The 25,315-nt window shown below is 40.4% G+C and overlaps 1 protein-coding gene across 10 annotated transcripts in view; it reads right to left on the reverse strand.

Annotated features, from left to right (window-relative positions):
• The window catches only part of dcdc2c (doublecortin domain containing 2C), a 132,505-nt gene that overhangs the window by 98,849 nt on the left and 8,341 nt on the right, over positions 1-25,315 (reverse strand). For 7 of the 10 annotated variants that reach the window (XM_043678504.2, XM_043678520.2, XM_043678529.2 and 4 more), the window contains exons 2-4: positions 20,734-21,023; positions 14,289-14,337; positions 10,550-10,626 (exon numbers count right to left, since the gene is read on the reverse strand). In XM_043678504.2, the coding sequence (XP_043534439.2) occupies positions 10,550-10,626; positions 14,289-14,337; positions 20,734-21,020 (413 nt within the window). In that variant the 5' untranslated portion in view covers positions 21,021-21,023. Of the gene's footprint in view, positions 1-10,549; positions 10,627-14,288; positions 14,338-20,733; positions 21,024-22,020; positions 22,139-23,932; positions 24,028-25,315 lie in introns of those variants that run through there. The other 3 variants (XM_087977985.1, XM_043678475.2, XM_087977995.1) reach the window with 3 other exon arrangements.

Genomic DNA, 25,315 nt, shown 5'->3' on the forward strand with positions numbered 1-25,315 from the left:
ATCACTTGCTGCTTGTGCTATTTGGCATGCAAGTTGACCTATTTGGTGGCTTCATCAGGTTGACACCTCATCTTCAGGTATGCCTGGTGCTGCTCCTGGCGTGTCTTCCTGCTCTCCCCTGATTGATCCTCTTGCTTAATGGTAATGGTTGAGTGGGGGGATATGCCTAGCTATGAGGTTACAGATTATGCTGAAGCACAATTCTATAGCTGTTGATGGCCCACAACGCCTCATGGACGCACAGTCTTGAGTTGCTAGATGTATAGTCTGTTCGAAGTCTGTCCCATTTACCATGGTGATAGCGCCACACAACACAGTGGAGATTATTCTCAACGTGAAGGCAGGATCTAATCTCCACAAGGACTGTGCAGTGGTCACTCTTACTGATGCTGTCATGGACAGGTGCAGAGGTCAAGTAAGTTTTCCTTCTTGTTGGTTCCCACATCACCTGCCACAGACCCAGTCTAGCAGCTACGACCAACTCAATCAGTAGTACTGCTGCCGAGCCACTCTTGGTGATAGACTTTGAAATCCATCACTCAGAGTACATTTTATGCCTTTGCCATCCTCAGTGTTTCTTCCAAGTGTTGCTCAACATGGCGGAGTACTAATTCATCAGGGAGGACACTAAATGGTATCAGCAAGAGGTTTCCTTGCCCACGTTTAACCTGAAGCCACAAGACTGCATAGGGTCTGGAGTCAATGATGAGTACTCCCCGGTCAACTTCCTCCCGACTGTATACCACTGTGCCACCACCTCTGCTGGGTTTGTCCTGCCGGTGAGACAGGACATATCCAGAGATGGTGATGGTGATGGTCGTGTCTGGGACATTGTCTGTAAGTTACGATTCCGTGAGTATGACTATGTCAACCTGTTGCTTGACTTATCTGTGAGACAGCTCTCTCAATTTTGGCACTATCTACCAGATGTTAGTGTGGAGGACTTTGTAGGGTCAACATGGCTGTTTCTGCCATTGTCTTTTCCGGTGCCTAGGTTGATGCAGGTAATCCTTGCGGTTTCATTTCTTTGAGATTTTGTAGCAATTGGTAACAATTGAGTGGCTTGTTAGGCCATTTCAGAGGGCAATTGAGAATCAACCACATTGAGTCATAGAGTCATATAACTGTACAGCATGGAAACTGTGGGTCTGGAGTCACATGTAGGCCAGACCAGGTGAGGATGGCAGGTTTCCTTCCCTGAAAGACATTAGTGAGCCAGATGGGTTTTTCCAACAATCAACAATGGCTTCTTGGTAATTGAATTCAAGTTCCACCATCTGCCGTAGTGGGATTCGAACCTGGGTCCCCAGAACATTATCTGGGTCTCTGGATTAATAGTCTAGTGAAAATACCTCTCGGTCATTGCCTTCCCTTTCATTGCTTTTCATTGTAATGCTGCTGTCAGGACATTTTCCAAACAAGGACAGGCAGCTAACTCATGCACTCAATGAGATTACACATCAGTGCTCCTCACTTGATCTCTTAGCACACACTCACTGTCTGATTGGATGCTCACAGCTCTTTGTCTTGCACTACATCCGCACAGTAACTAGTGAAAGAAAACTGTGAAATGGTGTATATGAACTTCAGACATTAGCCTACTATACACAGTGCAAATGTTGCCCCCCACCACCCCCACATAACTCCTGACTACATCATGCAAAGTTATGAAACAATCCCATTAATGCCTATGATGGACACACAATGTATTGCAGAGGATGGTTAGCCTCTATATCTTCATTCTTGTTGTTGCAGCTTGAAATAACTGTACAGAGGCTGGTATCCCATCACCATGTCACCCTTTATTTACATATGCATGGTACAAGGGGGTCTGACCAGCCAGCTCAGAGCCAGTTCCGAGAATGAGGAGTTTCTGAATCTCCGGTTTATGACTGCCATCTAGGACTCCCTGCTTGGCAAAGGATAACAGCCCCAATCAAGGATCTCATAGTCAGTGAGATCCACCTGGTTCTCATTCCAATCAGTACACAACTAAAATCACATTTTCTCTCATAAATGATGATGAAACGTGAATGTATGCTTTCAAATATAAAAATGTATTTACAATGAAGTGTCACCAATGTACCACTCTGAAGATGTTGTTCCATCTCCTGCCACTCCAGCTAGGTGCAGTCCCCCAGACTCTGGAACTGAGCTGGGAATGAGCTGCCCCTCACAGATCCTGCTGACCTTGGAGTTTAAGTCAGGGGACCCTAGGTGCATCTGTGGTTAGGATGGGGTCAGTATTACTGAGTGCATCATGGCCGAAGGCAGGTTCACTATCTTCAGTCGAAACATTAACTCTGATTTCTCTCCACAGATGCTCCCAGATCTGCTGAGATTTTACAGCAAGTTTGTTTTTTTTGTTCACTATCCTCAGTCTGATCTCTTGCAAGGCTGATGGCAGGATATTTGTGGAAGGTCCGTGCTTGGGGGCGGGAGCATGTTATATGTGGTCACTCCTTGGACTGGATGCCTATTGGCACTGTCCTGTGTCGTCATGAGGAAGGGGAATCTGGAATGAGGTCAAGGACCCCCCCCCCCCCCACCTTACCTATCACCTTGCCTTTGGTTCCCAATGGCTACAGTGATGGAGGGCAGGTCTGTGTGTGCATCCAGAAACTCTGAGAATGTTGGACATGGCTCTCCATGGCAGATGCCAACCTGTCCAAGGAGGCAGTCGGACACTCGCATGCCAGAGGCTGCAATATGCAAACAATGTTGGTGGAGTCCTCCAGCCTTTGAGTCAGTTTGCCCAATGCCACCATCAAACCAGCCTGCCGCTCCTGCAGCTGCTTGTGCAATTTGATCAATTCCTTATTTGCTGACACCACATGGTCCTCCCTTGTACTCCCATGAGTGAAAAGTTTACAAGTTGCCATTTCCAGTGCCATCTTCAGTACAAAGGTACCTAGGTACAGATTTTTTAAGTACAAGTCTTTATGAAAAAAATTAGGAAAATAAAGAAAAAAATCCAACAATACAGACCTATGTGCCATTTTAGGTACCAAAGTACAAAATCATAGGAATTGTCATGAGATTGTGACGACAAGAGATGTATTTTGTCCTTTGTTTTGAAGAGGGGTTTTAAGGCAGAGGAGATGAGAAGTCTACCAGAACCACTCGAGTAAACAGCTTGTATGGACTTGCTTTTTTTAAGTTGGAACAATAGAGGCAGACTGAGTGGGTGTGGTCAAGCTCCCATAGAACCAGGATTTTTAGTTTTAGTTTTCAGCAGTTGCTGAACCTTATGTGGCCGAAATAGACAAATCAAGGGCCTGAATACACTTCCAGGCAAGAAGGCCATCCTCAATCCTCCTCATCAGAGGAAAGCAATCTGCATTCCGACCCCCACTTGATGTAGGTACCATGTAGGTACTGCTTGAAGAAGTGTCTTACAGTCAGGATTCCAAGACTTAATTCTGAATTTTACACACAGAATGCAATAGTGAGGAAATGATGTTGCATTCAGGCAAGTCATCAGTTTTACTAATGTTGACGTAGTGTGCACATCAGCACAGTGTTAGAGCAATGGATAAAGTATAAAATTATATCATGAATATAAATTTTTTTTCAGATAAGAACTTCCTTCACTGGCAGAGAAAAGGTTATGGGAAGCTGAATTAGGTTTTCAAACTTATGATTTGGAGCAAGAAAGTAAAGAGCATTTTCTAGTGGCTGATCAGAAACAAGGGACATGGGTTCAGGCTTATCACTGGAAGAATGAGGTGGAGACTTTTACATTCCCCATCATTAAAACATGAAATGCTTCTTCACAATTTCCACTTCCATTGTGACAACTCTTAAGACTCCAGGAGAACTCTCTGCACTGCTTCTAATAGTGCCACCAGATTGCCAATGTCCACCTAAACCACCAGAACAGAAATTGTTGGTGAAATGCAACAGGTCTGGCAGCACCTGTGAGGAGAAAGCAGAGTTAACGTTTCGGTTTTGGCGACTCTTCATCAGAAGATTATCACCAGCAATTCCTGTTTTTGGAGCTGGGTTCAATGGCTCATCCAAGAAAAACAATCTAGTACCATAGTGCATGGGGGGGCTCTAATACGTTGTACATGCCTGTATATGTGCTTCAGATCCTACTGGTGCAGTGAGAGGAGGTTGCAAGAAACCTTTGTTCCTGATTTGGAGATGCCGGTGTTGGACTGGGGTGTACAAAGTTAAACATCACACAACACCAGGTTATAGTCCAACAGGTTTAATTAACAACCACCTGATGAAGGAGCGTCGCTCCGAAAGCTAGTGTGCTTCCAATTAAACCTGTTGGACTATAACCTGGTGTTGTGTGATTTTTACCTTTGTTCCTGCTCAGATTTTGGTATCATTTTAAACCTCAATATAAGCAGACCACTAGCACCACCCAGTGGATTTGTCTTGCCAAGCAGATTTTAACACAAAGCATTGTAATCTCACCCTAAAAACACAAAATTTGAAGTTTCTTAAGCTTTTGGATGTCTGTCCTTCTTTAATATTCACACACGATTACAACTTTTTATGCTGATGTTCTCAAAGACCAAAAAGATTTGCCTCATTTTCAGTGGCTGAGCGAATGAATAAATGTACATTAGCTACATGGATCCAAGATGTGGCAGATTATCTGCCAAAGTAGATGCTACAGGTATTGTCATTTGCCTCTGTAACATTGGGCTGGAGGGATAGATTGGAAGTAAAAGGCTATATTACCCCACTTGGTCACTATCAAATAACCTCTGCCAGAAGTCAGCTTATATGTGGATATCAGTGAAGACATGCTCAGGCTAAGGTACATTGAATTCCTTTCACCATCCAAATCAAAACCCAAAAAACATCAGTATCTGCAGTGGAATTCAGTGGAGGAAAGAAAAATTCAAAATAGATAAACCTGTTATCTCTTAAATAGTTAAATCCATGCTCAATTGTGATACTACTACAGCCACACTGTTTGAGTAAACAAGAGTAATGAAGATAACTTCTATCTAATTTGCCATACATAAAATACTTAAAAACACATGTGATTTCTTCAAACTATTAGGACCAATTTCTTTACCAATAATAACCCTTCACTGTATTCCATTCGATAACTATAAGGACGTTAGTATCATAACTCAATCACTTAAAATCCAAAATGCGCATTTGCAATACGAGAACCTCTCATCTTTCAGCTTTTCTTCTTACAAAATAATCAAATATGCTTCATTTCCCAGCAACAACAGGGTTGAGAATTCATAACTATTAGGGTGCTTAGCAATTTTTGAGAAGGTTTGTAGCTCAGGTTGATGATAAGTTTGTAAGTTCCTTCGCTGAGCTTGGAGGTTTCAGATGTTTCATCACCATACTAGGTAACATCATCAGTGAGAGTCTCCAGTGAAGCATTGATGGTGTGTCCCGCCTCTCTATTTATAGGTCTTGGTTTCTTAAGATGAGTGAAGTCATTTCCGGTTCTTGTTTTCAAGGGAAGGTAGATAGGATCTAAATCAATGTGTTTATTGATGGAGTTCTGGTTAGAATGCCATGCCTCTAAGAATTTTCATGCGTACCTTTGTTTCGCCTGTCCTAGGATGTGTGTGTTGTCCAGACAAAGTGGTGACGTTCTTTGTCTGTCTGTATAGAAATTAGTGATAGTGGGTCATGTCTTTCGGTGGCCAGTTTGTGTTCATGTATCCTGGTGGCAAGTTTCCTGCTAGTTTGTCTGATGTAGTGTTTTTTTACACGTCTTTAACAATGGTGCTTATCTGAACACTAGGCCAGTGAGGAATTATTTGAGAGCATGAGTAATATGATAGCATCAGGCAATCATTTATATGACAGTATTGTATCATGTTGTAAGATGATAACACCATCCCATGGTGTGACAGCACTGTACCTTATAATAATAGCAAGCCATGGGGCAGTATAATTGAACAATGCCACAAGTTGTATGATTGAATTGTGTATTTTTTTCATTCCTGTGTAGGATATCAACATCACTGATCAGATCAGTGTTTATTAGTCAATCCTAGGTCTGTCAAAGTTGTCTCCTTGAACTTTTGCAATGTAGTGACTTCATACAAACATAGAAAATAGGAGAAGGCGTAAGTCATTTGGCCCTTTGAGTATGTTCCATCATTTAACAAAATCATGACTGATTTTACTGTGATTTCAACATCACTTTCCTGCCAGCATCCCATAACCTTAGACTAAGAAAAATCTAACTCAGCCTTGAATAATTTTAAATACCCAACTTCCACACCCTACCAGCTTTTTGTTCTAACTGTAACAACCTTTTGTTGTAAACATTTGCTTGTTAGACCACCTCAAATCACAACTGAGTGTCAACTACAATGACATACCCCAAATGAGGTAGGGACAGTGGATATCCCTTCCTAAAGGATATTAATGAGCCAGCATTGAGAACTCAAATTCTCAAGCTGTCATGTGGAGTTGAACTCTTATTCTCTATATTATTCGTCTCGGCCTCTGACCCTATTATATCCCTTGGAAGATAGTATTGTTCCATAGGGTAGTGTGATAGTACTCTGTCATGCAGTGGTATGAATGCAAAGCTCAGAGATCTAATCTACTTACTTAGAACAGTAGAACAGTACAGCACAATACAGGCCCTTCGGTCCTCGATGTTGTGCCAGCCTTCAATCCTGCTCTAAGATCAGATGAACCTACATACCCTTCATTGTACTATCTTCCATGTGCCTATCCAACAATCGTTTAAATGTGGCTAAAGTATCTGACTGTACTACCACTACTGGCAGTGCATTCCATGCACCCACCACCCTTTGAGTAAAGACCTTTCTCTGACGTCTCCTCTGAACCTTCCTCCAATTGCCTTAACATACGCCTCCTCGTGATAGACATTTCCGCCCAGGGAAAAAGTCTCTGGCTATCCATTCTATCTATGCCAATCTATCTATGCCTCTTAGCATCGTGTACACATCTATCAAGTTATCTCTCATCCTTCTTCGTTCCAATGAGAGAAGCCCTAGCTTCCTCAACCTTTCTTCATAAGACATGCCCTCCAGTCCAGACAGCATCCTGTTAAATCTCCTCTGCACACTTTCTAAATCTTCCACATCTTTCCTATAATGAGGTGACCAGACTTCTCAATTATTCTCTATTAATTATCTTACAAAGATCAACACAAGCAGAAGTAAGCTATATTCCTAACCTTTCAGTAAGGCTATACTTTTTTGAGAATGGGAATCCTGAAAACTGTACTAAAGATTGATGAGGCATCTCCTGGTAAGTCATTAGTAGAACATGATAATTAGCAGATGTCATTATCACTGACATCATTTTGTATCCATATTTCTGCTTGATATCATTTCCCTCCATGATGAGCACCTTTTCTTCCTGATCCTCCTTTTGTCAACCTGAAGTCCAATGTAATTCCTCCTTTCACTGCTGCATGTTTAATCCTCACTGAATTGCAAAAATTATGCAGTCCACAGCAGATGGTGACTGACTGGATTGTGGAGCTGCACTGGTTTTTGAGCAGTCTGAACAATTGTTGCTTCAGAATCCCTACAGAGTGTTCAACAATGCTTTGCATGATCAAGGATCTCATTGTATTTGTACTTTCTGTTATGTGGGCATGTCTTAACTAGAGACACTATCAATTTATTTTCTAACATCAACTTGCTTATTCCCTTGCAATCTTCAGATAGCACAAGCATCATAGACTTCAGCAGAAGAAAAACATCTTGATTGCCCCAACCCCCAAAACAAAGGAATTTCTACCATCTGTTACATTTTTGGAGTGGTACAGCTTCCTTTCATTGTGCGCATTTTACTTGATCTGTGAAGCTCTGGTGCCCACATGGGTTCTATCGAGAAATGTCCTGCATTTGTGTAAAATCTGCCAGATGGTTGACATTATGTTTCCTCGCCAATTGTCTTCTTTCCATTGGGAAAATAAAAATTGTGGTTCGCCTGGAAAATGCTTCATCTGTTGTTTGCTTTAGACCAGCAAGAGCTGCAAAATGTCTCCTGCGACATAAGTCCCTAAGTGATCTGCAAGGGTCCTGTCGCAAAAGTGCTAAGAATGTGTTGGATGATAGCCCTGTGCCATAAGGTAGAACAATTGCTCAGCTTATTAACAACTGGTCACACATGCAGAAAAACGCTTGCTGTATTACTATCCTCCACCATGAATCCTAGTAATACCTTAACAAGCAAAAAACAGTAATAGTGATCAGTATCAAGAACTGTCCAAATCCACAATGCTATTATTATAAGCCCATAGCAGATGGTATTGCTCAGTCATTGCGTCTGTAATGAACTGGAATCGGTGAAGACAGGTTTTCCTTCCAACATAATCCGGAATAAAATAGTTTGACCTGTATTTGTGGGACTTCAAGTATTGACATCAGTGAAAAAGCAAACTGCCTAACGTAATTGAGACCTTCACAAATCGGTTTCATTCACCTAATTTAATGACTAAAGCTGAATTCGTAAGGTGAAACTTGTACTGTAGCTGTAGCTGGTTAGTGCTCAAAAAAATGTGCCTCAACAAAGTGTGCAGACTTCAGCTTAAAAGCTGATATAAAGAGGATGGTTAAAAAGTGTAGAACCTAATCAATAGAGCCAAAAAGCTAGACTTCAATATTAATTGGAAGAACCTCCAGAATCTTGCTGAAAGAAAGCACTGCAGGCTTGTTTACCTGACACATACTTCATTTCCTATTGGTGAAGTGCTTTGCCATCAGTTGTCAAGTTCAGTATGGATCCTCAATTGCTTTAATATATCATTTAAACATTGCAATCCATATGCTTAATACAGTCCCTCCAAAATCATACATCGGCAAATCAAGAACGTGAGATTAAGTGCTCGGGCGGTGTTATGGCTCGGTAGGTATTATCATTTGGTAAGCCACAGGATTGTGACCAAAGATGAATGTCAATTACCACCGGATCCCACCCATCACTGCCAGGGTGTTTGGGGACTACCTACAAATACTTTTGGAACAATGTGACAGCCGAGACCCAACAGTCCATCTCATCTCCAGTTCAAAGTTTGAGGACCCCCTTGCTGCTTGAAAGGCAAACCAGAGAAGTTTTAACTTTTCTTGGTAAAAATACTGTCCCCTGAGACACATTATTAACATAAAAGGTATTACTCCTGGGCAGTGAGAATATACCAGCGGTGAAGGAGTGGACTTAACCAATGATGGGAGGGGATCTGTGTAGATGACCATCGGCACACCTTGCCCCCTGAAACAAAGTGGCCTGAGTACTTTCCAGAGTTGATTTATATTTATAACAACCCCCACATGCATCCACGGGCTTTTCCCTGTGTTATCTCCTCTTTGAACGGAAGGGAGAACAGACTAATGAAGGATTCCTCAGTCCAGTGTAAGCTACAAGCTTCTTTCCACGTAAATAATGTAAATAGTTCTTTGTTTGTCCTCAATTCCTCTATTGTTCATCATGGCCTGATGCCAGTGGAATAAAGAATTTCTGTGTCATGATGTTTGAGCCTTCTGTGTTCAAGTCACTTTGCAGGGGGTAGTTCTGTCTTTGCATAATAGTGCAAAAGGACTGACATCTGATCAGCCTCCAGCTCTCCAGATTTTCATTTGGAAAGTTGAGAGACATATAGCAGGCAACTGATCCAGTATAGGAGAAGGTGAGGACTGCAGATGCTGGAGATCAGAGCAGAAAAATGTGTTGCTGGAAAAGCGCAGCAGATCAGGCAGCATCCAAGGAACAGGAGAATTGACGTTTCGGGCATAAGCCCTTCTTCAGGAATGAGAAAGGTGTGCCAAGCAGGCTAAGATAAAAGGTAGGGAGGAGGGACTTGGGGGAGGGGCGTTGGGAATGCGATAGGTGGAAGGAGGTTAAGGTGAGGGTGATAGGCCGGAGAAGGTGTGGGGGCGCGTTGTTGGTTGGGTTTACTCTGTCACCCTACATCAGACTCAACCTGATGTTTCGGTGAATATTGTACACTTCTTTGCATCAAGTTTATCTGCATTCAGAACTTTTCCCACTGACTTCAGAATTTAGTACTTAGAAAATAGGAGCGTGCTGTATCATCTGTCATAACAATTAATGACTAAGGTATCTATGTAAATTTACATTTCATAATTAATTCAGTTTATATCTGGGGGGGATATACAAATATCCATCTGCATTTGTTTTTAAATCCATCAAACAAAATAAAATGCAGGCAAAACATGAATTAAAATAAACTGGATCCATTAAGCAGCTTTATAAACAGAAAATCACTTGTTTCAGTAAAACACAGCTGCCAATTTTCTTTGATCTAGCATCATTAAAATATCTATGAATTCACACTGCTGAGTATTAACAACAGAGCTGTATTTCCAGGTCTAAGATGCTCCACACCACATCTGTCGCCTCTCCTTTTGATGAAAGGACAAAATTTTGAAAAAGAACAGGAACAAAGTTCCTTTCTCAGAAAAGCACTCTAACAATTGTACATCAATTCTGTAAATTGACAAGAAAAAATCTGGCTGTACCTAATGTATACGTGCCTCACCAAGAACCCATGACCTTGTGTAAAAATGGGTAAATATTCCAAGCAAAAATGAATACTGACTTGATGGTACATGGTTCATAGTTGTATTTTCTCCATCGCGCAGAAACAAGAATTCGGCTGTGGACAACTGGTCGAATCTAGAAAGATAAAGCAGAAGGTTAATGCATTTTACAGTGTCCTTCAACTGTTCCAATATGTTAACTATTGTAAAGGACTAGTAGTTAACATAATTTCATGCAAATTTATTCCAATGCCCCCAAAACAATGCAAATACAAGAAAATTATAAATTAGTCCCAGTGAAAGAGAATATATACATTTTAATCACACAAAATACAGGATATTCAGGAAACCTTTGGCCTTCCTTAAAAAGCCTCTTACAAAACAACGCTTATGTCAGTAATAGTCATGTGGTAGATAAAAACAATGATTGCAGATGCTGGAAACCAGATTCTAGATTAGAGTGGTGCTGAAAAAGCACAGCAGTTCAGGCAGCATCCGAGGAGCAGGAAAATCGGCGTTTCGGGCAAAAGCTGATGAAGGGCTTTTGCCCAAAACATCGATTTTCCTGCTCCTCAGATGCTGCCTGAACTGCTGTGCATTTCCAGCACTACTCTAATCTAGAAAATAGTCATGTGGTATCAAAACTAAGGCAAATGATGTCCTGATGGGCAGAGACTGACAATATTTTCTGTCATTAAGTTTATTAGCTTACCATAGGTCAGCATAGAAGCAAGGTGGATCATTAAAATTGGCAGCTCAGGGTTATGCTTGTGGTCAGAGCTAGCGTGTTACACAGAAGTGGTCACCCAATCAGCTGGTCTCCCCAGCATACAGGAACCGTGAATACCATCTATTAAACTGGGGGAAGTACAATTGAGTTGTTGATTCATTTAGAAGGAATGTCTGGAGCCTAGGACTGTAAGGGAAGGACGTGAAAGGGCAGGAATGTTATCTCTTACTTTTATACAGGAAGGTGCCATAGAAATGGAAAAGTTATCATAAGTGACTGGGTGACTATGTCAGACTCAACTCTGTACCTGATGTTTATATTGATGTGAATATTGTATGCTTTTATGCATCAAGTTTATCTGCACTCAGAACCTTTCCCACTGAATTTAGAATTTAGTACTTAGAACGTGGCAATACATTGTATCATATGCTAAACAATATGATGCAACAATTAATAAATAAGGTATCTATGTTAACATACATTTCACAACTAAGTGGACCAGGATCTGATGGAGGGAACAGCTCTATGGAATGCAGAAAGGGAAGGACAGGGATTTTTTTGTGGTAACATCACATTGGAGTGGCAAAAATGGCCTTTACTCAATTTGTTCTGGTTTTCTTTGCAAAAATGTCTTCACCTTCAAAAGTGATGCCTACAGACATACTTGCTCCAATTCTGGAATTTCTCTCTAAAGCCAGTTGCAGTTTTAACCCATAGCTTTTCTTTGACTGATGGAACAGTGAACTGAACTAAACATACAATGGAATTAAACTGCCAGAGAGTGATTACTGATATCAAAGAACAGATGAAGTGTCTTAGTAAAATTCCTGTGCAAAATAGATGTGAAGAGAATCAGCATTTACAGCAAAATGTGTTCACTTTCAAAAGTAGCCACTGAAGAGACTTGCCCAGTTCTGTCTGTGATTCTCTAGCCACACCACTTAATAATTACATTGTAGGCAAGACATTTTCCAAGTATGAAAGTGATTCAATGAGATAACAGGGGAGCACAATTATTAATGTTTCCATTTACAGAAAGAAATAGCGTATAACAAGCTGAAACAGAATGAATTATCTTAAATTAATTCACTTAACAAGAGTGATAACACATATATGAGATTGCAGTATTTGATATTTTTGCTTTTATTCTCCATTTAGGGGGATAACTAAAATCACACCATAATGACTTTTCAGTTTTGTCATTCAGCAATTTTAACATTATCATTATGCTGTTAAGCACAGCTCACCTATCTGGACTGAAGTGTTGCCTTAAAGTGAATAATAATCTAAACTTTAAAACCGTGATGGAAATTGAATCTAAACAATCGTCCACCTTTAGACAACCTAATTTGTAGATTATAAATGAATATACAGAACATACAAAAAAAACTTTGTAAAGGAAACCTTATAACGTTATATATTCCCAAGTACTAAGGTGTAGATGTTACTGCTGTTACTGATGGTGCTGGAGTTTTCTTAAAATAGCACAAAAAGCTTAAAAGGGGAAAAAAAACAAACTCACAAACTTGTTCGAGATTTTTGAAGAAGTGACAAAGATGATTGATGAGGTCAGGTCGGTAGATACTGTCTATATTGAGCATGGCCTTTGACAAGACCACTAATGGCAGGCTGATACAAAAGATGAAGTCACATGGGATCCATGGTGAGTTGGCAAGATGAATACAGAACTGGCTTAGACATAGAAGATAGAGAGTAGTGGTGGAAGGTCTGTCCCAGCACTAATTCCTGCGGAACCCCACTGACTGGAGATCTGTGACGACTAGGGTCCCATAGTAACCAGTGCTGGGATCCTCAGGTTTGTAACATATATACGTGATTTGGGTGAAAATGTCAGTGGCCTGATTAGTAAGTTTACGGATGACACAATGATTGAGGGAGCTGTGGGTAGTGGGGAGGATTTTCAGAGGATATAGCAAACTACAGCTGGAGATAGGTAAGCTGGAGACTTGGGCAGGGAAATGACAGTTGGAGTTTAATCTCGATAAATACGAGGTGATGCACTTTGGAAGATTTAATGGAGGAGGGAAGTATACAGTAAATGGCAGAATCTTTAGCAACATCAATATACAGATTGAGCTAGGCCACAGTTCTCTGAAAGTAGCAACACATGTGGATAAGGTGGTCAAGAAGGCATGCTTGCCTTCATCGGTCAGGGCAACGAGTAAGAAAATCAACGGCATGATGCAGCTGTATAGAATTTCAGTTAGACCACATTTACAATATTGTGTACAGTTCTGATTGTTACACTTCCAGAAGAAAGTGAAGGCTTTGGAGAGGATACAAATTTGCCAGGATATTCTCTGGCTTTGGGAGGCTTCAGTTATGAGGAAATATTGGGCAAACTTGGTTTGTTTTCACTTGAATGTTGAAGGATGGGGAGGGAGATTTGATAGAACGTTTACAAAATTATAAAAAGAATGGATAATTGGAGTCTTTTTTCTCAGGGTAGAAACATCACTTATTAGGGGATATAAGTTTAAGGTAAAAAGGGATAAGTTTAAAGGGGGTGTGAGAGGCAAGTTTTTTAGATAGATGGTGGTAAGTGCCTGGAGTGGGCTGTCAAAAGAGGTAGTGCAGGTGGATACCTTAGCAATACTTAAAAGGTATCTTGACAGATATACGAATTGGCAGGGAATAGAGCGTTACGGATTACAGAAAGGAAAAGGTTTTTAGTTTAGAAAAACATCGTGTCAGTGTACAATCTTGGGCCGATGGGTTTTTCCAGTGCTATACTGTTCTTTGTTCTTTGAGAACAGTATGGGAGTGCTACACTGTCAGCGGTGCATTAAACGGACACTACATCAACCTTCAGAATTACTTGTCAAGCTTCTTTAGCTTTATTTTGAAGAGCAAGGGAGTTCTGCACATTTACTCGGACAATATTTATCCCTGAGCATTGAATTAGATGAAGTGTTTATTATCAACTTGCTTTTTGTGGGAATTTGTTGTGTTCAAAACAGCAGCTACTGTCCTAACATACGACAGTGAATATAATTCCAAAGTAGAATACATTGCAACAGGTAAAGACTGCATCTGCAGAAACTCACCATTTCATTTGTCTTTTTTTGTGGCTTCTTTGTCGTGATTTGCAAGTAACTGAAAGAAAATAAAGTGTGGTATTCTGTAAGATTCAACGGCATGACACATTTAACCAAGTTTGTAACCATCAGCAGTTCGGTATTCATTTTTACAATTATAGGTTATCTTTATTATTATTGTGCAAAAATATATTTTATTGTCAAAACTATTTACTTGGATTTTTGTAGCATTTTTTGTTGCTCAACATGTAATTGAAATTATTTCTTTTTCTGAATTACTTTGATTTATGCTTTTTTCTGTATTTTGCTGTTTATATTCATGTAACCAGGTCAACTCCATGATTTATTTTCAAACAACTCCACCTGACACAAGCGCACCAATATATTCTAATTTGTCAACTAATACAAGGCAATATGTTTCGCTTAAATCTCTTGCCAGAAGTCACATTTATCACTCTTCAAGCAAACAACCAGCCTCATAGTTTTGGGTCTTTGCAAAGAGAAAATGATAGTTTATTTTAGCAGGGCTCCAACCTTCATAGAAATTGAACTGATGGAGTTAAGTGGGGGCGGTTAGCTCAGTTGGCTGATTTGCAATATAGGGCAATGCCAATAGCGTGAGTTCATTTCTTCCACCGGCTGAGGCTACCATGAAAGACTCTCCTCTGAACCTCTCAGCTCGCTTGAGGCATGGTACCCTCAGATTAAACCACCAACAGCTTTTTCTCCCCATTGAGAGAGCAACCATATCGTCTGATAGGTCTCCCTCCTATCGGAAGGATGTTGTGAAATTTGAAGGCTTCAGGAAGATTTACAAGGATGTTGCCAAGGTTGGAGGGTTCGAGCTATAGGGAGAGGCTGAATAGGCTGGGGCTGTTTGCTTGGAGTGTCAGAGGCTGAGGGGTGACCTTATAGAGGTTTATAAAATCATGAGAGGCATGGATAGGGTGAATAGACATGGTATTTTCCCTTGGGTGGGGGAGTTCAAAACTGGAGGGCGTAGGTTTAAGGTGAGAGGGGAAAGATTTAAAAGATGCCGAAGGGGTAACTTTTTGACGCAGACACTGGTGGGTGTATGGAATGAGCTGCCAGAGGAAGTGGTAGAGGCTGGTACAATGGCAATATTAAAAGTTATCTGGATGGGTATATGAATAGGAAGGATTTAGAGGGATATGGGCCAAGTGCTGGCAAATGGGACCAGATTAATTTAGGATATCTGGCGGCATGGACGAGTTGGACCAAAGGGTGTGTTTCCATGCTGCAGAATAGCTGCATAACTCTGAGTGCTTATCATTGTCATTGGTGCTTCCATCCATATGATCAGAGTGTATGGACTAATTAAGGGCTTAAGTGGTCTAAGTGTGTGTGAACGTATCATCTTCTGTTCTAACAAGAATAGTGTTGTAGAGTAAACAAGATGAAGCTAATTGCATCTCTGCAACTCTTTATTAGCTATAAGAATAGTTCTACATTACAACAAAGACTGTCGGGAGGACTTTGCCTTATGTCTTTAATATCCCAATTTAGTCTCCCACTATGTCCTCATGTCATCACACAGTGGTGGTGCTTATTGCAAATAATTATGTATTAACTTTTTCTCCCCCATATACAACACTTTAATAGTTAGATGGTTGTTTTTTTAACCAGTGCAGACACGATGAGCCAAAGGGCCTTTTGTGGTCTCCTCTACACTGGGGAGATGAAACACAGACCATTTTGTCCTAGGTTCTATCTATAAAAATGACTCTGAGCTTCCTGCTGCCAACCACTACAAAATAACACCATGCCCCTGTCTGACATCTCTCTCTCTCAGGCTTGCTACAGCGATCCAGTGCAAGCTGCAAGAACTGCATCTCGTCTTCCACTTGGTGACCCAGCAGCCTTCAGGACCCAATATCAAGTTCAATACTTTTAGAATTTGAATGGTTCCCACTGTGTCCTTTATCCACGCCAACACTCAGGCCCTGTCATAGTTCTGAAGAAGGGTCACTGGACCAAAAATGTTAACTCTGCTTTCTCTCCTGACAAATGCAGCCAGCCCTGTTGAGTTCTTCTGGCAATTGTTGTTTTTGTTTCTGATTTCCAGCAACCGCAGTTTTTTTGTTTTTTTTATTTCTGTCATGACATGGGCTGCTTTCGGCACAACCAGTCCGATTTTACTTACTCATGGTCCCAATTATCAACGTTTCTTCTTTACTGACTTACTATCAGCGAACCCTTTATCTGCCTAACTTTCTTTCTTCTCTCTAGGCTGTATCTTCACCTAACCACTCACTCCTTTCTGCCACTGCCTGTCAACAGCATCAATTTTACCTTTTCCTAGCTGCTATCAGTTCTGAAGAAGGGTCCCTGGACTCAAAATATTAACTATGTTTTCTCTCCACAGTTGCTGCCACACCTGCAATTTCAATTTTGTTTCAGATCTTCAGCATCCTCAGTTCTTCATTTTATTTTTTACCTTTTCCTGTGCTGCATATGTCTATGACTCTATCATCCACCCAAACATTATTTCTATAGTAACTATCATTGTTATGTATTTGTTGATACAGTTAGATCAAGCCGTGCTCTCACTATCAACCAAGTCTTTGACTTTACAAATTCAGACAATCTCGAGGTTTCACTGTTCTCCCCAAAAGTGTTCTCTTCAAATGTTGAAGAATGATAGTTGTTATAGAATGTCTTTTTGACAGTCTGAGATATAAGATTCACTTCTGGCCTTTAATCACTTTTACTTGTCAATGGGGGACATCATTACTGCCTTAGCAGACTCATTATTTTATGGCGGTACCTTGAATCTTTGAACTTTTTTGGCTTCTTCTTAGTGGTCTTCAATGTGAATCAGTGGATTTATGTTCTCAGTTCACCTGAATGTCTATGCTGAAGTAGACAGACTTATTGCATCAACTTGTTGATTGGTTCCACCCCTTTCTGAGTTCTGCAGAGGCTGTTCACTCCGCGACTCCTCACCCCCCACCAACCCACCCTCCACTCCCGGCATCTTCCCTTGCCACCACAAGAGGTGCAAAACCTGTGCCCACACCTCCCCCCTCACCACCATCCAAGGCCCCAAAGGATCTTCCACATCCGACAGAGATTTTCCTACACCTCCACACGCGTTCATCTATTGTGTCTGTTGCTCATGATGTGGTCTCCTTTACATTGGGGAGACAGGACACCAACTTGCAGAACATTTCAGAGAACATCTCTGGGACACACGCACTGAACAACCCCACCACCCTGTGGCCAAACACTTCAACTCCCCCTCCCACTCCACCAAGGACATGCAAGTCCTGGGTCTCCTCCACCGCCAAATTCTAGCCACCCGACACCTGGAGGAAGAAGACCGCATCTTCTGCCTTGAGACCCTCCAACCACACAAGATCAATGTTGATTTCACCAGTTTCCTCATCTATCCTCCCTCCACCTTATCCTAGATCCAACCCTTCAACTTGGCACCGTCCTCTTGAACTGTCCTACCTGTCCATCTTTCTTCCCACCTACCTGCTCCACCCTCCCCTCTGATCTATCACTATCACCCCCAACTTCATCTACCTATCACATTCACAGCTACCTTCCCCCATCTCCAACCTCCTCTGATTTATCTCTCAGCCCCCTTGGGCTCACTCCCCAACCATCCCCCTGCACCATCCCCCCCCACATTCCTGATGAAGAACTTATGTTCAAAACATCGACTCTTCTGCTCTGCGGATGCTGCCTGACCGGTTGTGTTTTTCCAGCTCCACATTTTTTGACTCTGATCTTCAGTATCTGCAGTCCTCACTTTCTCCTTCTCTCTTATTCACCCTCAACAACTGAAATATTGGTGAAACTACATTGTGCAATTCCTCCATTATGTAACTTGAAGATTTCCCCTTGTTTGGTGCAATATCAATTCTGGTTGTTGAGGATTCTACTTTATAAAGTCATGGGATAAGATATTCACCTTTAGCTGGTGCCTTCCCAGACATTTCAGCATTTAATGTGTGACTGGAGTTTGCCATAACGCTTAGTCAATGGGTTGTGTTGCCAGCTGACTCATTTCAATTTTAGATGTTTCAATTGTCTGAAGTACCATATACTGTTTAGCTCCTGTCACTTTGTTTGCCTTTCTTCTCAGAGTGTGTTAGCACTTGGACTCTAAGCTCCCTACAGTTTTGAAAGCAGTGGAAAACATTTCCATCAAACCAAGTTAATCACAGCTTTCCATCACATCGGCAGTTTGAAACAAATTTCTTATTCCAATATAATTAACCTCAGAGGGTACTGTTTTTTGTCTAGATTCCACCTTGAGCTTACAAAACCCTGTAAAATCTTCTATTGGCTGTTCCCTGACTTGTAAACCTTCACACTCTTTGAATCAGATTGAGATCCATGCATTTCTTTTTGGTCAGGAGTGAGAATTCCTGATTTCGAAGCACATACATACATATTATGATTTTCCCTTAGCCGTTCTGGTGTAGGTATCAAACTTAGAAAATACAAATGTATCTATTCACGGCACGGTGGCACAGTGGTTAGCACTGCTGCCTCACAGCGCCAGAGACCCGGGTTCAATTCCCGACTCAGGCGACTGACTGTGTGGAGTTTGCACATTCTCCCCGTGTCTGCGTGGGTTTCCTCCGGGTGCTCCGGTTTCCTCCCACAGTCCAAAGATGTGCAGGTCAGGTGAATTGGCCATGCTAAATTGCCCGTAGTGTTAGGTTAAAGGGGTAAATGTAGGGGTATGGGTGGGTTGCGCTTCGGCGGGTCGGTGTGGACTTGTTGGGCCGAAGGGCCTGTTTCCACACTGTAAGTAATCTAATCTAATCTAATTCGTGGGCGGCACGGTGGCACAGTGGTTAGCACTGCTGCCTCGCAGCGCCAGAGACCCGGGTTCAATTCCCGACTCAGGCGACTGACTGTGTGGAATTTGCACATTCTCCCCGTGTCTGCGTGGGTTTCCTCCGGGGGCTCCGGTTTCCTCCCACAGTCCAAAGATGTGCAAGTCAGGTGAATTGGCCATGCTAAATTGCCCGTAGTGTTAGGTAAAGGGGTAAATGTAGGGGTATGGGTGGGTTACGCTTCGGCGGGTCGGTGTGGACTTGTTGGGCCGAAGGGCCTGTTTCCACACTGTAAGTAATCTAATCTAAACCAGTTGCAAACAATTCTCTGTCATAATTATGTTTTTACAAACTCAAGTCAATAAATATATTAAAAACTTCTACATCATTTCCATTCATAGGTTAAATGAAATTAAATAAAAGAATTGATATTAAAACACAAAAATGCTTTATTTGTATTTTGCCTGTTATTTTAGGAGAAACGCATCGAGAATTCAAGTTCTCATTACTGGAGGTGAGATTTATTGAATTTCTCCTTGGGATGTGAGGTTCATTGACACTTATTGCACATCTCAAATTGTGCTTGTCTCCCAGCATTTAAAAACTGATAAGGTATAGGCTGATATGATTTGGAGATGCCGGTGTTGGACTGGGGTGTACAAAGTTAAAAATCACACAACACCAGGTTATAGTCCAACAGGTTTAATTGGAAGCACTAGCTTTCGAAGCGCCGTTCCTTCATCAGGTGGTTGTGGAGGACACAATTGCAAGACACAGAATTTTTAGCAAAAGTTTACAGTGTGATGTAACTGAAATTATACATTGAAAAATACCTTGATTGTTTGTTGAGTCTTTCATCTGTTCGAATACCATGATAATTTCACTTGTATCATGTGTAAATCACAATTTTTTTTATAGTTGCATTCTCAGGTTAACTATAACAATTGGTGTTAGCTAGACAATATGTTAAAGGTGATATTAGGTAGTGATTTCACCACAAACTGCATTAGTGGCAGTAAAATCTATGTGGATAGGAACATGTCAAGAATGCAATGGATAAGTTCCAATCACCATTCGAAAGTGTGACACATGCTATTCCTTTGGGGAGAACGAGATTAGAATTTAAACGTATGTTGCTATTTACATCTGCTGTCTCTGTAAAATCCTGGTAATGTTGGAATGGTATTGGTTGCTAATATCGAAATTATAAATTTTGAGATGTTTGCAGCTACAAGTTACCTCACATACATACTCAACAGAATATATCAATACATTTGTATATAGGCATATTACAAAGTTCTTAATTATATATATGGCATATATTTTGTTTTTTTCTATATTTGATTTGATTTAATAATTTGATTATTTATTGTTATGTGTATCCTGTTACAAATTACAGTGAAAAGTGTTGTATAGTATGTGGCAGCATATTAGCAAATAATATGTTATTGCATCAAAAAAGACAAGCAATAGGTTAAAATAATGCACAGGAACTGTTCAATATTCTTACAAATAATAAATTTATAAAACACAATGATCTAGTACAATTACAGCTTTCAAATGTATGCAATATCAACTAAGCTTGTCTACATATCTTGCACGCCACAGTTTAAATGTTACGATATAGTACTCACTCCAGGGTTTTAAACTTTTCCACTCCTGCTGCGACATAGCTGCCTCCATTCTCCAGATCATCCAGATCAAAGACTTTGTGTCCCTCCTTAGGGGTGTAGATGTTTCTGACAGCCCCGAAGGGTGCGTTGATGCCCTTGGTGACTTGGTTAAGGAAAGTGTCAAAGGTGGAGACTTGTTTGTTGATGAGAAACCTTCTACCAGTGAAGAACGGATCCCCATTTCGGTAAACTATCACACTCTTAGCTGCCGGTATCTGAAGAGGAGCTCCTCTTGATGAAGTGGCCATGCCCTTTAATAATAACAACAATCATAACAATGATGCTGGAAAGATCCACAGTTACTTTCATTCACAGTTGCTGAGTTTAGTGTGGACCATCAAGATTCTGACTTCTTCATAAGGTGGCAAAGTCAAATTGCATGAAACATGGAGCCAATCAGCTTGTTTGCCTGCTACCTCAGTTTCAACCTCACCACAACAACTCGAGGCAGCAACCACTGAACCAAAAAAAGTAACTTGTTCTGGCTTGGAAGGAAAATTTATAACCTTGAAATAAGACAACACAAAACACCTTTGCTGAAGAAAACATTCCAGGCCAAACTAAATCAGGTTAATGATTGTACATCAAATATTACTTCAAAGCAATGTACTTGAATGGTTACCGTGGTATTACAACAAAAGGCAATAATGAGCAAGAAAAAGCACCTTTCAGAAATGCTAATAAACATAATCTCGACATTCACAGCATGTTTTTGGCAGTAGTTTGTGTCAATGTGCATTAGCAATGAAGCAATCACATTTTAACAACTCATGTTAAAATAATGTTTTTCAGAACATTAACATTACAAGGAAGTAACTGAGGGCCTAGTTGAAGACATTAGCTATGGAGAGACAGCATAACAGAGGAATTCATTAGACATTAGTTGCAGAATGCAGAGTCAAGGTTCAACTGGTGGTAGGAAATGAAGGAGAGATTAATGTGGCAAGGAAAGGCGTGAGAGGTCAGAGTCAAAGGAGTAGATGGCAGCACTATGGGGCTAGATAAAATAAGTAAATTAAGTAAGGCAGGATATATAAACAAAGAGTTGGAGAATAGGGAGCCAATGTAGTTCAGTGAAGATAAATGTATAAGATGAGCATGGCTCTTGACAGGATAAAGTTCAAACAACTGTGCTTTGGAAGGATTGGGCTTTGTACAGGTATGCAGCTAGTGAAGCCTAAAATGATGGAAGTTGGGCTGTGTGTGTGAATATATTTATAGAATTTTCAAGAATTATACATGCCATGCCTCATAATTTTGGACAAGTAGATGATGCAGTGAAATCTCTAGAAGGTTTTCTCTTCAGTTGTGAAGTCAGTTAATCACCAGGCTGCAACAAAATAATCATCAGCTGAGGTCTCCATACCTATGAACAAAGAACTCTTTCACATCAGAAGTACAATCTGAAATATAAGCTGTTATAACAATATCATTGTTAGTTAACTGAAAGGATAAGGATGCAACACAGCAAGAAACTGAGTCTTTTCTAATGCTGACTATAATATCTCCCTTATCTGTTAAAAGCTATTGTACTATTTTAGCAAATCCCAAATTATCTTTGTGTTTGCCTTCTTCAAATCAGAGAAGTCATTGATACATCCCCCTGAGAATTTAACCACAGTTTTGACTGAGAATGAATCATCTCTGTAGATATATCAATATGTCAATTCTGAATACATGACCCTGGACTCAAGATCACCATCTCATGTATATCTTTTAACAAGACTGTTAAGTTACATTATATTACTTCTATATAAACTATGAAATAAAGATAACATAAACAAAATAATGGCTTGGATGCTGGCACTGACCTTATGGATTTTTTACTGTTGAGCTTGTGTCTACTGATCATACAGAGCAGCACTGTATCTGCTATAGGGGATCAGGGATCTGTGTTAACTAAGGAGAACTTATGATGAATCCTTTCAAAGTGCTGCACTGTTGGAGTGGAGGGAGTTTTTAAACTACAGAACATGGAGGGTTTGGATCAGGTGGAAGAATGAACAGACTCAAATCTCAAACCCAAGTGTGACCTATCTCAAACCCACCCACTTCCAGCTTAGACAGAGGCAGATCGGCAGAGGCTGGTGGTGGGTATGAGGGCAGACAACCAAACCTTTGCCAGAGGATGGGTTGCTTGTTTGAACAATTAATAAGGCTGTGTGGCTGATGATTTTAATCTCTTCCAGTTTTAATGCCAGCTGGCCAGGCATCTAGAAACTGAACAGTTAGCGGAAGGCCAGTAGTCCCCTGCATGAAATAGAATCACAGAACCATGCAGCACAGAAACAGATCCTTCAGTCTAACTCATCTATGCCAACCTGATTTCTCAAATTAAACTACCCCTATTTGCCTGTGTGTCACCCCATATCCTTCTAAACCTTTCTTTTTCATGTACCTGTCTAACGTCTTTTGAATGTTGTAACTGTACCTGTATCTACCACTTCCTCTGGCAGTTCATTCCACAGATGAACCACCTGGTGTATGAAAAAAATTGCCTCTCAGGTCCCTTTTAAATTTTTCTCCTCTCACCTTAAAATTATGCCCTCTAGTTTTGAACTCACCTACCCTGGGGAAAAGATTTTTGCTATTCGCCTTATCTATGCCCCTCTTGATTTTATGAACCTCCAATTTGTCACACTTCAACCTCCAACACTTCAAGGAAAAAAATCCCAGCCTATGCAGCCTCTCCTTACAACTCTCCACTTCTGCCAATGCCCTTCTAAAGCTTTTCTGCACCCTCTCCAATTGAATAATATCTTTCCTATAGCAGGGCAATCAGTGCTGTACAGAGTACTCCATAAGTGGCCTCACCAACATCCTGCACAATTGCAACAAGTTATCCTAAAGTCAATGCTCTGAGTAATGAAGGAGGATCAGTGCTGCATGTCAGTGGCTCCCTCAAGAAAATCTATTTACTTTTCCATCCTTCCTTTGAAATAGTATTCTCCCAATATGCTCCATGGCTTCCATACAATCTTTCCAGAGTCTTCACAACCTTCTCCCTTCCTCTCTGATCTCTCCAAGCTCCATATCCCCCAGCTAGTAAATGTCTCATTGAACCCTAATCTGCATGTTTCAAACCTACCACTGGTAGTAGCCAGAAAACAATGACAAAAAAAAATTGGTAATCGGGCACCTCAGTTGATTTCAGTAGTACCTGAAAGAAATCTGCTCCTCAGTATTTCCCTAACACAAAGAGGCGTCCCAGTCTGAACTCCTTCATCATCTTCCCTTTATTAACCTCCACAGAATCTGAAATAGGTAAGGAAAGCTGGAATAGTTAATTCAAAGCTAAACCATATAGAAAAAGAGTTAGAGGATCAGGGAAGTATAATTAAAGAGCCATGCAAAAGAAAATGAAAGACAAATAAATATTTAATTTTTTTTAACTCAACCATAATTAATGTCTGAAGGATTGAGACTCCACACTTGTAAAAATGTATTTTTAGTGCCAAGAGGTTTTTTTTGGCAGGAATTAAGAGGTAGCACACCATTAAAAAAAGTAATCATTTGTTCAGTGAATACCTAAAATTCAAATGTAACTTCAGATTATTTCATGATATTTCAATATTGAATTTCTCAGCAAGTTTCCATAGTGACAAAGTATCTGGAAGGGTAATTCAAACAACAACTTCTGATCTCCACACTTAATACAATCATCAGAAGTTGCTATCCAAACTGATTTCCGCTAAGAGTGTGCATTGATACCATCAATTTCATCTTTACCACCAAATCTGTTCAATTACTCATGAGACAATTTAGTAGATTGTCATCCCAGTGGGTGAAAGACCTAGGTGGAGTGTAATTTTGTAAAATTTCATCTTGTACATTTGTTATCATTATTCACTTCTAATGGCATATATGTGTTTTCAAATAATTCTTGTGTGAAGATTTTCCATTATAATTGTCTATCTCTGCATTCACAGTGACAAGAGTCTTTGCAAATTAATTGCACTATGATTGTATCCTGAAAGGATTTTCACCTTCACAATAAAAATGTCCATAAGGTCAAAATCAACTTTACTATAAAAGTAATGAAAGATCAAAATCAACTTTACTTCTCTCCTGTCTAAGCTGTTACAATGTTTGATGTGTGTGCATACATCCACAAAACAATATGTGAATATTATAATGAAACCAAGGACAGAAGATATAACTATAAGGAATACACTAAAATGCATTTGTTCACTGGTTGAGTTATTTCCTAACTTCTGAAACTGCTTCACTCTAAGTTTACATTTTTTCCCTGTGCACTATCAGATGTGATTTACTCATGTCATATAATAATGTAAATAAATTACATGTGTTTCACATCCTAAGCAGTCAATGGAAAATGACACAATATTAGAAAATAACCGATTTTAGGAGCTAGCTGCTCGACTGAATTAGATAATTACTGTTCCACCTCAGTGATCAGAGTTCAAATTTAACACAGATTTATGTGATAAATATTTTCTCTATTCATCAGTTATAAACACTCAAAGTAAAACTACTCTAACATTCTCAGTCCAATTCTTTGTGCACCTAATTTTAATTAAAA

Source organism: Chiloscyllium plagiosum, unplaced genomic scaffold, assembly GCF_037043375.1.
Source record: "Chiloscyllium plagiosum isolate Xiang-an unplaced genomic scaffold, Cpla_swu_hap1 HiC_scaffold_3, whole genome shotgun sequence".
Classification (NCBI taxonomy): Eukaryota; Metazoa; Chordata; class Chondrichthyes; order Orectolobiformes; family Hemiscylliidae; genus Chiloscyllium; species Chiloscyllium plagiosum.